The 13,742-nt window shown below is 35.6% G+C and overlaps 1 protein-coding gene across 8 annotated transcripts in view; it reads right to left on the bottom strand.

Moving 5' to 3' along the window:
• The window catches only part of cadps2 (Ca++-dependent secretion activator 2), a 197,579-nt gene that overhangs the window by 70,756 nt on the left and 113,081 nt on the right, over window positions 1-13,742 (bottom strand). For all 8 annotated transcript variants that reach the window (XM_051100201.1, XM_051100202.1, XM_051100197.1 and 5 more), the window contains exons 11-12: window positions 12,647-12,853; window positions 9,377-9,513 (exon numbers count right to left, since the gene is read on the bottom strand). In XM_051100201.1, the coding sequence (XP_050956158.1) occupies window positions 9,377-9,513; window positions 12,647-12,853 (344 nt within the window). The remainder of the gene's footprint in view (window positions 1-9,376; window positions 9,514-12,646; window positions 12,854-13,742) is intronic.

Raw genomic sequence — 13,742 nt, 5'->3', positions numbered from 1 at the left:
CACATAATAACTAAATTAGGCATGAATCTTACAAACTTAATTAAGACGCCTTCTCTGAAGGAACGTTAGCAAATTAACACTTTGAGGGGGCCGCTCGCCCACGACGGTGCGGAGGGCCGCGAATCAGGAGAACTGCGATGTGTCTCAGACGTTCGCAGGAGACCGATTGTCACGAGGGACCGTCGCTCACGGCTCTGAGCAGCAGCCGAGATACAGAGACCCCGCGACCTTCGTGCAGGAGCAAAGACAGAAAGCTTCATTAAAGTCCAACACCGCACGATTCGAACAAAGCTGATACGCCGTGTATTTTGAGATACTGCACTTGATAACTCAATCTCTCCGTCACCTCATCCACGGCCCTTCCTTCATCGAAAGGTCTGTCTGACCTACGCAAACCTGTTCTATTGCTATTTACATTACTCTAAATGCCGGTTAAGTGCTTATATTACAGCCAGACGCCTTTCAGGCTCTTCAATATTTACTGATACTATATGAATACGCACATGATATGTTACACAAAGAGCATCCAGCCTTACAATCTCAAAGCAAGTTTCTCACACTCGCACAGAGGGTTCAAAATAAACGCTCAACTTTGAATAAAAATTGGCTGGGGCGAGTAAATAAAAGGAGTTACTCACTAGTTGGCTGGTAACCTTTTCAGACATACAAACCGTCTACTGACGAAAACAGCTGTCGAGATTTCTAACATGTTCTACCTCTGAGGAAAATCTGTCATCAGAAGTTTATCTAGGTTGTCGAAAGTTGCTTTTTCTCTCCAGAACTTCATGTGGTGACACGTATGTGGAGTGTTGAAACTATTTTCTCTCCGAAATTTCTAGTAAATTTCATAAATAATTATGATCTTTCTCCAAACGTTTTTCTAAAAATACATATTTTTCTTTAAATATATTTCAGAGTTTCTTCTATACTAAGCAGCAAAAATAGTTCTATAAATAGTTCTATACTCTAAAAATCTTTCAAACAAATATATATATTTTTGGTAATATTAAGCATCTAAAATGAAAATGAGGGGAAAATGATTAGAATGACATACAAAAAAAACTTAAAAAATGTATACATAAATGTATAAGAAAGTATAATGTATTAAAAAAGTAAAATAAAAAAACAAATAAATGAATATTTTAATTAAATATAAATAAATACATTATTTGCCATATATATGTATACACACACACACACACACACACACACAGACACAATGTATTGTTGTCATTTAGTACATAAATATATAAAAAAGTATAGAGTATAATATGTAATAGAGTAAAAAAGAAAGATAAAATTAGAAAACTTAAATCATATGAAAAAGAAATTAATATTTCTTAATACCATTTGTCACACACACACACGTTGGGTTTACATGTTTTATGGGGACATTCCATAGGCGTAATGGTTTTTATACTGTACAAACCGTATTTTCTATCGCCCTACACCTAAACCTAGCTCTCACAGGAGACTGTGCACACTTTTACTTTCTCAAAAAAACTCATTGTGCATGATTTATAAGCCTGTTTCCTCATGGGGACCTCACAAATGTCCCCACAAGGTCAAAATTTACTGGTATTACTATCCTTGTGGGGACATTTGGTCCCCATAACGTGATGAATACCAGGTGCACACACACACACACACACACACAGTTTATGAATGTATTCTTGTCACTGAATACATAAATATATAGGTATAAATGAAAAAAAAAAACTGGAATGGAATGAAAAAACATCATTATATCTTATATGATTTGCATATATATATATATATATATATATATAGATGTATTATATTTTTCTACAAAGTAATAAAAAAGCTCTTAGGTAATATTAAGCATGTAAAATGAAATTTAAGGGAAAAATAATTAAAATTAAATGTGAAAAAGCACAAAACCTTTGTGTTGTCATTAAGTTCATAGATATATGAGGAAGTATAACGTAAGAAATAAATTGTAAAAAAAATGTAAAGCTAAAAACTTTAGTGAAATATACATACACATATATACATACATACATATATATATATATATACACACACACACACACACACACACAAAATGTATTGTTGTCATTGAGTACATAAATATAAAAGAAAGTGCAAAGTTTAATATTGTAAAGAGTTATAAAGAAAAATTAAATAAAAAATTAAAAAATTAAATTAAAAAATTAGATAAAAAAGTAATATCTCTTATACGATTTGCAATATATACACACCATTTATGAATGTACTGTCATTGAATACAAAATATATACAAAAGTATAAAGTAAAAACATAAAAAACTGAAACAAAAAAAGTATTTCTTTTAAGATTTGCCATATATACTGTGTGTGTGTGTATATACATATAAGTATATATTTTCATATATATATATATATATATATAGTATATATTTTCATATATATATATATATATATATATATCCATCTATCCGTCCATCTATACATATATATATACATACATATATACATATATATATATATATACATACATACATACATACATACATACATACATATATATATATATATATATATATATAAATAAACAGACAGTTTGTATATCAGATGATACAAGTGAAAACAACAGTCTGCATATGTCCTATGGAAAATGCACAATAAAAATATTGCAAACCAAAGTTTTATGAGCCCTAAAAAAGTCATTTTTGGGCACTTGCATCTTTAGCACTCATTGACATCCACAGGATGTAATAATAACTTGTGATGCATGAAGATTTGTTAATTACAAACAAAGAAAACTCTAAGAATTTATTCTTATCATAGAAGGACATAAATGTATATTTCCAAGATATTTATTTAATATCTATTTATTTAATATCATTAATACTTATTATTAATATTTCTTTGTCACATGCTAAAAATATTTTTTGAGGCAGTGGAAATCCAAACTACTTGGCTAAGTGGTCCAGCAAAAAAAAAAAAAAAATAAAAAAAAAATAAAAAAAGGCTACTGCCCATTTTTCCACTTTTTCATCTACGACTTTTTTCTTTGTCACAGTCCGTCTCTTCCCGTCTTGGTCAGATCTATTAATATTGCACCATTCAGGGCTGAGGCACGGTGGCCCAGCGCCGAGCCGAGTGCCACAAGATGTTCCACTCTGGCAAACAGATGGCCTGCTCGTGTCTTGGCTCCTACCGCTCAATTAACCGCTAACGACCGACTGAGACGGCAGCAGCATCATCCTAACGAACACGGCCCAGTCTGGCTCTCCTTGTCGGGAGAAAAAAAAAAATCTCACACACACACACACACACACACACACACACACACAGAGAAAGAGAGACTAACGACAAAACCTTGCCTGTGGACGACAAAACCAATTTAGCTTTTTGGCTTAATACATATTACACAAGGAAAGTTTACTGAGAAAAAACAAACTTAAAAACTAAAAAAAAAAAAAAAAAAAAACAGAAAAGAAAGAATTTTCCTGAAAAGAATTTCCCTGAAGAAAAAATATTTATTACTTATTAATATTTATTATACAACTGTATATAGTTTAGGTATCTTCTTCTGTCATAGAGTAAGTAAATAAATAGGTAAATAATATATATTTAAATTATAAAAAAAAAAAAACACGTGTATATGTAAAAAAATAAATAAATAGAAAAAATGATAAATGTACAATTATATATTTATTATATCATAATATAATTATTTGCACACGCACATATTCACACACGATTTACATTAATGCAGTACTGAAAACAATAAAAATATATTAATTTAAATATGATATGGCTATTTCTGTTCCGAAAACATTTATTTCAATATAACTGACAAAAAAGGTAACAAGTCAAAAGCGTCAGTCGCTCCTGTTAGCCTGCTAGTTCCATACGTGTCTCTTGTATGGTCAAGTCCTGAATCACTTTATTTCCACCAGTAAGTGACTGTAATAGAAAGCTTTTTATGTCCCATCTAGAGGCCATTATGGTTGTTAATGAGGGTGAATGTGGAGGAGTGTGTCACAGGGAGAATGTGTGATTATGGGATGGAGGGTGAAGGGGATGTGAGTAATTACATTAGGGTTGGAGCATGACTGGTCATCGCTGCCCCTAATTTGAAGATACATTCACAGCCTGAACTTTCTGATTGCAAAAATACACATTTTTTTCGCGAGTCGCATCTGAAGACGCACACGCAGTCCAATGAATCCAGTGTACACATTCCCTGTAGTCAAGAGGGGAAAAAAAGCCAAATATTGGTCTTTGAATCACCAACAGCTCACTGAGCCTAATCCCTGTATCAAACGACAGCTGATGCAAAAAAAAAAAAAGTTATGCTTTACAACAGCACCACTTATTGATTTTCCTTGAGGCTACGTGTATTGATTGGGAGTTTTTTGGAGTAAGCTTGAAAATCTGAGACTTGAAGGCTTTGTTAAAAAATTGCATTTACTGTATTATATAATAATTATAATATAATTAAAAAAATATTTTAGTTTTCATTTACATTTTTATATATATATATATATATATATATAGATAGATAGATAGATAGATAGATAGATATAGTTGTCACTGAGCACATAAATATGTAAGAAAGCATAAAGTATGACATGCAATATAGAAAAAGAAATAAACTTGCCATGGCAACTCATATAAGAAATAATATACATTTTTTATAATTAAATATATGTTTTTTTAAATTTATTTTTCAAAGTTTATGGATGTATTGTTGTGATGTATTGTTAACATGTAATATATATATATATATATATATATATATATATATATACACACACACACACACACACACACAGTTTATGAATGTATTGTTGTTATTACGTATAAAGAAGCAATACGTAATAAATAAAAATAAATGAAAAACTGAAATGAAATTATATATAAGCAGCACGTTTACACACACACACACATACACACATATATATATATATATATGGTTTATTAGTATTTTTAGTGCATTTATGTATTATAATTTACATAAAATGAAAAAAATCGTATATTTCTTATACGATTGCCATATATACACACACACACACACACAGACAGTAACAAAAAAAAAAAAAATATATATATATATATATATATATATATGTTTTATTAGTATTTTTACTATATTTCTGTATCATAATTTACATAACATGAAAACTATTCATATTTCTTATTTGATTTGCAATATATATATATATATATATGTGTGTGTGTGTGTGTGTGTGTGTATGTATATATATATATATATATATATATAAGCAGCACGCTCTAACACACACACATGTGTGTATATATAATTAGATTTTTGCTTTTTTTGACTCAATGGTCAGATCAAATTTCATGTAACAATTTTTTCAACAAATATGTAAAATCATACCAATTTATTTTTTTGGAAATTTGTATGATATTGTATGAAATTTGTATGATTTTTATATATTTGTACATTTTGTAAGACTAGCAGATTAACAGGAGTCACTGATGCTTTTGTCTCATTAGCATGGTTCATCTGAGTTTTGAGGATTTTTATGAGGACATCTTAGTGCAAAAAATTGCATTAGCAACCCATAATCTACGAGATACATTATAAGACACATTTTTTAAAGTCAGTCATATAGTGTATGTGGTCTACTAAAAAATCCCGTTCCCCTTCCGTTCGTTTGCTTAAAAAACAGTCCCACTCCCCCACAGATGTCACATCCCAAAAGGCATGGGAAAAACAGCACATTCAGGTGGCTTTTGTGGCTCTCTTTTTGCCGAACACAGAAGTTTGAACAAAGGCTGTAGAGCCTTTCACAAAGAGCCAAACGCAGACAGAGTCATTCAGAAGCTGAATGGATAACAGAAGGTGCTCACTCAGAGCAGGTACAGAACCACAATGCCACGAAAAGAGAAAAAAACAACTGTAAGTGTTAACAGCGAACGGTGAAAAATGAACACGTACATATTACTATACATTGTGTACTGAGTCATATATACAAAAACATGAATTTGCACCATTAGCTGTGTTTGGTACCTCCACCCAACTTGTCGTCCATCAGTGAGAATTCACCCGTATACTGTATGTGCCTCATGACTGTTCCAATTTCATCGCACGCACACTGACATAAACATACTAACTCAGACCCCAGCAGGGATCTTTTATTCAAGGCAGTAAATGGAGGAGACGGGATGCAAGCGGATGGTTTTCCTATTTGGGTTGTATTGATTGGAAGCATTTATCCCCGTCTTAACCGTGAGCCCTGACTCAGCCGGAGGGCTACATCCCTCCCCTCCAGTCATATAAACCCCTCCTATATCTAATACTTTCACAAACACATCACACACTCACTTATGACAAGACCTGGATGTGACTGATAGACTATTTATGCTAATTTTGGGAATGAATTTAACACATTCAAATTTTAAAGCATACAGAGTCCAATAAACACACAAAGAATCATTTTAAGTAAATCAAAACAACCAGTGCAGTCTAAACCAATCCTGAAAGAATGATTCTTATATGCTGGTTCATTATAGTGAATCAGAACCATTCACATGACCAGTATAGTCCAACCAATTCCAGAGCAAATGACTTTTATGTTCTGGATCTTTTCAGTAAATCAAAAACATACAGCACAACCTTTGTAGTCCAACTCCTGAACAAACGACTCTTACGATCTGGATCTTTTAGTGAATCAGAAACATACTGCACAACCAGTGTAGTCCAACTTCTGAACAAATTACTCTTATGACCTGAATCTTTTTAGTGAATTACAAACATACTGCACAACCTGCATAGTTCAACTCCCAAACGAATGACTCTTATGATCTGGATCTTTTTAGTGAATCAAAAACATACAGCACAGCCTATGTAGTCCAACTCCTGAATAACTGACTTCAGAAACATACATCACAACCTGCATAGTCCAACTTCTGAGCAACTGACTCTTACGATCTGGACCTTTTTAGTTAGGAAACCTGTGTAGTCCAACTCCTAAACTAATGACTCTTATGATCTGGATCTTTTTAGTGAATCGAAAACATACAGCACAACCTGTGTAGTCCAATACCTGAACAAATAACTCTTTGGATCTGGATCATTTTAATGAATCAAAAACATACAGCACAGCCTATGTAGTCCAACTACTGAATAAATGACTTTCATGATCTGGTTCTTTTTAGTGAATCAAGAACATACAGCACAATCTGTGTAGTCCAACTCCCAAATGAACGATTCTTTTGAGTCAGTTCTTTTTAAATAAATCAAAAATATACAGCGCAATCAGTGTAGCCAAATCAATTCCTGAACAAATGATTTTAATGAAAAATGATTTTAATGAAGTAAATCAAAACCAAGCAGCACAACCAGTGTAGTCCAAACAATTCCTGAAAAAAATAAGAATATATGCTGCTTTGTTATAATAAATCAAAACCATTTACATAACCATTATAGTCCAACCAATTCCAGAACGAATGAATCATATGATCTGGATCTTTTTAGTTAATCAATAACATACAGCATAGCCTGTGCAGACCAGCTCCTGAACAAATGACTCTTATGATCTAGATCTTTTTAATGAATCAAAAACATACAGAACAACCTGTTTAGTCCAACTCCTGAATGAATTACTCCTGTGATCTGGTTCTTTTCAGTGAAACAAAGACATACAGCTCAACCTATGGAGTCCAACTCCTAAACGAATCACTCTTATCATCTGGATCTTTTTAGTGCATCAGAAACAAACAGCACAACCTGAGTAGTCCAACTACTAAATGAAGGACTCTTATGATCTGACTCTTTTTAGTGTATCAAAAACATACAGCAAAACTAGTGCCACCCAAACAATTCCAAATGATTCCAAAAAAAAAAGTGGTTCCCAAATTAATATTTCTTATGAGCCAGTTTTTTTAATGAATCAGAAACACAGTAGCAGTGTAGCTAAATCAATTCGCAAACAAATGATTCTAATGAAGAATCATTTTAATCAAGTATATCAAAAATATGTAGCACAACCAATGCAGTCTAAACCATTCCTAAAAGAATAATTCTTACAGTATCCAGTAGTTCGTTATAGTGAATGAAAACCTTTCACATGACCAGTATAGTCCAGATTCCAGAACGAATGACTCCTATGATCTAGATCTTTTAAGTGTTTCAAAAACATACAGCGCAACCAGAGCCACCCAAATGATTGCAAATGATTCTTATGAATAAATTATGTTCAGGAATTTATAACCATACAGTGCAACCGATGTAGGCCAACCAGTTCCTGAACAAATGATTCCTAAAAAACAGTGACGAATGATTCTTATAACTCAGTACTTTTTAATGAATCAAAAAATATACAGCACAATCAGTGTAACCAAACCGATTCCTGAACAAATGATTCTTACAAATCAATTATTTTCTGTTAATCTAAACCGTGATGAATGATTTTGACGAGCCAGTTCTTATTACTGAATCAAACCAATGTAGCCCAACCAATGTAGTTCAAATGATTCCCGACCAAATGGATAATTTCTTTATAGAAAATCAAAACATAGAGCAAACAGTGTAGTCCAAATACAAAGAATGTAGTTCAAATCTTTTTAGTGAATAAAAAACATTCAGCATGACTTCTGTAGTCGATTCCCAACTGAATGAGTCAGTTCTTATAGCGCAACCAATGTAGTTCAACCGATTCCCAAATAAATAATTCTCATGAATCAGTTTTTTTTAAGTTAGTCAAAATGAATGATTCTTAGAAGCTGTTGTTTCAAGTGAATAAAAAACATTTAGCCCAACAGTGTAGTCCAACAGATTCTTATATTCTTATTTTTTTTAAATTAGAATCCCAAATGAAAGAGTCATTTTTATCGGCCAGTTGCTAGTGAATCAAACCTATATGATTTTTTTTTTTTTTCAGTTCTCTAAAAAGATGGCTGATAAGCATAATTTGTTGATTCAGAAATGATTCAGAATAATTATTTGCTCAGGAATCATTTAAACTATATTGGTTGCACAATATGGGTTTGATTCACTAATAAGGACTGTCTCATAAAAAACGTTGGCTGCCCTACGGTGTTGATTTGTAAGAATCATTTGTTCAGGAATCAATTCGGCTACACTGATTGCATTGTTTATTTTCGATTCATTAAAAAGAACTGACTCGTAAGAATCATTCATTTGGGAATCACTGTTCGTTAAGAAACTTTTTGGACTACATTGGTTGCATTGGTTATAAACCACTTAAAATAACTTACTCGTAAGAATCATTTTGGTGGCTCTATACGTTTTGATTCACTAAGAAGAGGCACACAATGCAACCAACGCAGTTAAACTGATTCCCAAACAAATAATTTTTTACAAGTCAAATGCATACATCATCTTGTGTCATATAACACATCTTCTCCATCACAACACACTCTTGTGCTCTCACCAGACAGGAAAAGGAGTCGTTCATGCGATGTAGGAGCGTGTGTTTCTGCAGCATGATGAACAGGCTGGCGTGGTCGAAGTTGCAGGGCATGGCAGAGATGAGCTCCTCCACTCCCTGTCTCTGAGTCTTCTCCAAACCTGTGCCAGAAACACACACACACAGAGTCAGAAATCTGGCACACGCTGGCATACGGCACCGTTTTATGCTTAAAAATCCCATCCCCACCATGAGAGATGGCCAGTTAATGCCTATTGCACTGCAACTACTATACATACAGACATCCGTGATAGGGCAATGGAAACCACATATGATTACCATCAAAATCATCTTTAACAATTTTATATGTACCACTATTCAAATGAACCACCCGCGGCAGAACGAAAGTGTGGTTCACACCCTTAAACGCAGTGTAAAAGCCCGAAATCTGTGTTTGGTTACACACTCTCCATCTCCGTACACAGCCTGAGTGTTTGCATTTCACCTCTTTTGGCCAAAGCTACGCTGTGAAACTCAGTTTTCCACATTTCAGCTGGCAGTCGCTCCGAAAAGTGAAAGCGTGGCTGTAAACTGCTGTAAAATATTAGCACTTTGTCCACATGCCCACATAAATAGACACCAAAGTGCTCTAATTTATCAATCGAACACCTCTCGCATTCAAACCAGCATTCAACCTTTTAAAATAAAGGCCAGGTCTTGCTAAAAAACACCCGGCGCCCTGTGCTAAACCGCGGCGGGCTGAACGTTCTGATCTTTAGCGCATTAAACGCTTAAAACGCCGATGTGTGGAAACAATACCGCGTGACTTCAAAGCACTTAAAGCAATTTTTCCCTGGCTGGTGAAGCCAGGTGAGTTGTATAAAAGTGATGTCACTCGTTCTGATTGAGTCTCGACCTTGAGTAAAAGGAGCGCACCTTTGTGAGAGCGCTGTAATTAGGACGAACGCGGGCTGCGCATTCGCCGACGGTCTCTCTCGTACGCATTCAGACTTCCTGACACGGCTTGGGCGGAGAGGAAATTGAATGCGGGAGGGAAAAAAAACGCCGACACGTTCGGCACGATGCAAAGAGGTCGAGGGGTCAGGGCAAGTCAGAGAAAGAGGGAGCCGAGAGAAAGCCGCGAGGCAGAAAAAGCAGGAGAAAGCACTAAAAGTGTGCCCAAGTTCATTTCCAGTCCTTTCACGAGCGTCCTCAAAATGGGCTAATGGGAGGTCCGTGAAAAGCCTAACACTCGCTGGCGGCGTGTTGAGAGCCCACATATGCGGAGCGAGGGCCTTCGCTTCTCAAGGACCACAAAAGACCAAGGCTCCTCCTGACGCCTCCATGGCCAGCGGCACCTTCTTGAGACGAGCATTAGTGATTGCTTTTATTAACGCTGCCATTTCTGGCATGCCAACGACTTCGCATTGACGGTGAAAAGCCCCGTTCTTGCCTGGAAGCAGTGTGGGCATTTGTCGGTTCCCCCCGAAACATCACTTGTTGGGTACGAACTCCCAAGTCGGCCTATTGTCTGTTCTTTTAATTCGATGTAGGTCATTTTACGTTCATTACGTCGAGACGTGATAGATAGAAAAGAGACAAAAGGAGATTGGGTGTGGTATTGATCCACGTAGCAAATCTGACAGATCGGGTTTGACAGGAGCACCACATTGATCCGTGTCAACTTCGAGTTACCGCTATTATCCATGGACAAGTGGACGGAGAGGGGGTGCGTCGTCTTTAATCCCAGCTGAAGGGGCCGGGAACACGCCTCGCGCGCTTCCCGGTCCAGGCGGTCAAGCCAGCAGTCACATCCATCTGACATCTCTCGACAAGGTGGACGGGAGCTTTATGACAGGTATCAACACGCCGATATCGCAGGTACGGCCCGGCGGGTCGCTTCGAGTGAAACCAGCCGGAGTCGGAAAGACTAATGAGGCAGGACAGGACATCGGTGTTCGGGTTGGATATGAAACCCGAGCCTTTGACGGGAAACGCCGATCTGGCTATGAGAGGACGCGGTAAGGCGGTGAGACAGATCAGTGCGAATCAATCAATGATAGGAAGTCCAATGTCAGGACGAGTTAATACCTTCATTGACTCGCCGAAACGTGGCGGATTTGTTTAACAGGACTGGATTTTAGGTGAATTCTTAATAAAAAGAAGTATTTCTGAAAGAATGCGTGACCTTTTAATTTGCCGAATGCCACAGTTATCAGTGGCTGCGATTATATTCGGCACTGAGAGACTTTTCCATGCTCTTTCCATGCTCTGCGTCGAAGATGCATTGAAAAATGACTGTGTATGATGTCCAGTAAGACAGGAGGAAAGAGACCTTGAAAAACCTTCTCTGAAAGTCAAACGGCAAGTCGAGTGCCAGCGTATGCACAATATTACTTATAAAAGCCTATCTTCATGTACACAATCACCATCGGTGCTTAAGAAAAAAGCTTTATAGTGATTCCACACCAGATATATAACTCGCAATGCTAGTTTCTTAGCTTTACGTGAGGTTGTGTGCTAAATGAATGCCCTGGCGCTCTCCGAGCGCTTCTTCACAAGCCATAATGACATAAACCTCATTCGGCTCACTCTCTGTTTGTTGAAAGTGAGCAAACTGCAGCATTTCAGTGGTGTAAGTGTTCCTCCTTTCACTCAGCAGCAGTGTTTGGGTTATTCAAGCCCCCCGCTGACATTTGTTTAGACTGTGTCTGTGCTGCGGCCCAATGGATCGATGGCTGGCCACCGCAACCTCCAATTTCAAAGTCCATTCAGGAGGGGACAGCTGAAGGTGGCAGAAAAAGAGCCCACCTTTTCTTTGTTTTTACAGATTTGTTTGGTTTTAGGTTTGAGCATTGAAAAAATGTTGACTCGTGTCTGAAATCAAGAACACTTAGGCCGTTAAAATAGTACTGTCTTTATTAATCTTTACTAAAGACGCACAGTGAAGAATTAGCGCTGAAAAGGCGTGGACGCAGTTATTTCTGCACCTGACTTTTTTGAATATGCATTTGTAGGTGTTTCCATCAGATGCAAAACTATGAGGAGAGTATTAAAATGAACCGCTCATCAAATTATTGGTATTTGTGGCATTATTTAACGCCTAAAAATGCTGATCTTGGTAGAGTGTGCTGGTTATGAAACTGATCTGGTGCACTGAATGTGCATATTGTTAGTAAATCACACGCAGAATTTTCCCCTACCATCTGTGCTTTTATGGAACTGTGCTCTAATGCTAATTACCCCTTAGTTATTAGGATCATAGTACCTATTAGATGAATAAAGATTACATACTGAGTAAGGACACAGGGGCATCTTTTTGGGCGTTCCCTCCTCTGCAGTTCTGCTGGTTTTGGGCGGGCGCTACTGGTTTGTAGGACTGCCCTGTGGCACGGTACATGGCCTGGACCCAAAGAGCACGATCCTGATCGTCATTGCTGGCGAACACCACCAGATCACCTTCTCGGACAGCACTGAAGAAGGCTCGGCCTCCCTGAAGACCTGCAGAGATGTTGTTTTAGCAAATGAATCCATATAATATGATTCACACAAGAACACTTCACTAAGAAACACGCTCATGCGTCTGTTATTCTTTTTAAGCATCTACACATCAACAATAAAGTGTTTCATGCAGCTGATGCTAAAAATCATCTAAGTTATTTGCACAGAATTGCAAAACCTTCATGTTTATAAGATAAATATAAGTGAAAATATATTTAAAATGTAAATAAATCTTTTTTTTTTGGTAAATATCTATATTTTACATTTATAAAATATATTATTTTTAGTAGTTTATTAAAAATAAAACAATTTACAACAAATTACAAATATAAATAAAATATTTAATATATACATATGTGACCCTGGACCATAAAACCAGTCTTAAGTAGCCTGGGTATATTTGTAGCAATAGCCAAAAATACACTTTATGGGTCAAAATGATACTTTTTTTTTATTTATGCCAAAAATCATTAGGATATTAAGTAAAGATCATCTTCCATTGACATATTTTATAAATTTCCTACTGTAAATATATGAAAACTTCATTTTTGATTAGTAATATGCATTGCTAAGAACTTCATTTAGACAACTTTAAAGGCGATTTTATCAATATTTTGATTTTTTTGCACCCTCAGATTCCAGATTTTCAAATAGTTGTATCTCAGCCAAATATTGTCCTCTCCCAATAAACCATACAACATATATTCAGCTTTCAGATGATGTATACATCTCAATTAAAAAAAAAATTGACCCTTATGACTGGTTTTGTGGTCCAGGGTCACATATAGTGTATATATACACAATGACAATGTATACTGTATAAATATAAAAATCAATTTTATTGTACTCCATTATATTATTATTACTAATACAAAATATTCTGAATCTT

The sequence above is a fragment of the Labeo rohita genome, chromosome 25 (assembly GCF_022985175.1).
Source record: "Labeo rohita strain BAU-BD-2019 chromosome 25, IGBB_LRoh.1.0, whole genome shotgun sequence".
In the NCBI taxonomy this organism is placed as follows: Eukaryota; Metazoa; Chordata; class Actinopteri; order Cypriniformes; family Cyprinidae; genus Labeo; species Labeo rohita.
Note: the sequence above shows the minus strand (reverse complement) of the source record. Positions and strands in the feature narration are given on the sequence as shown.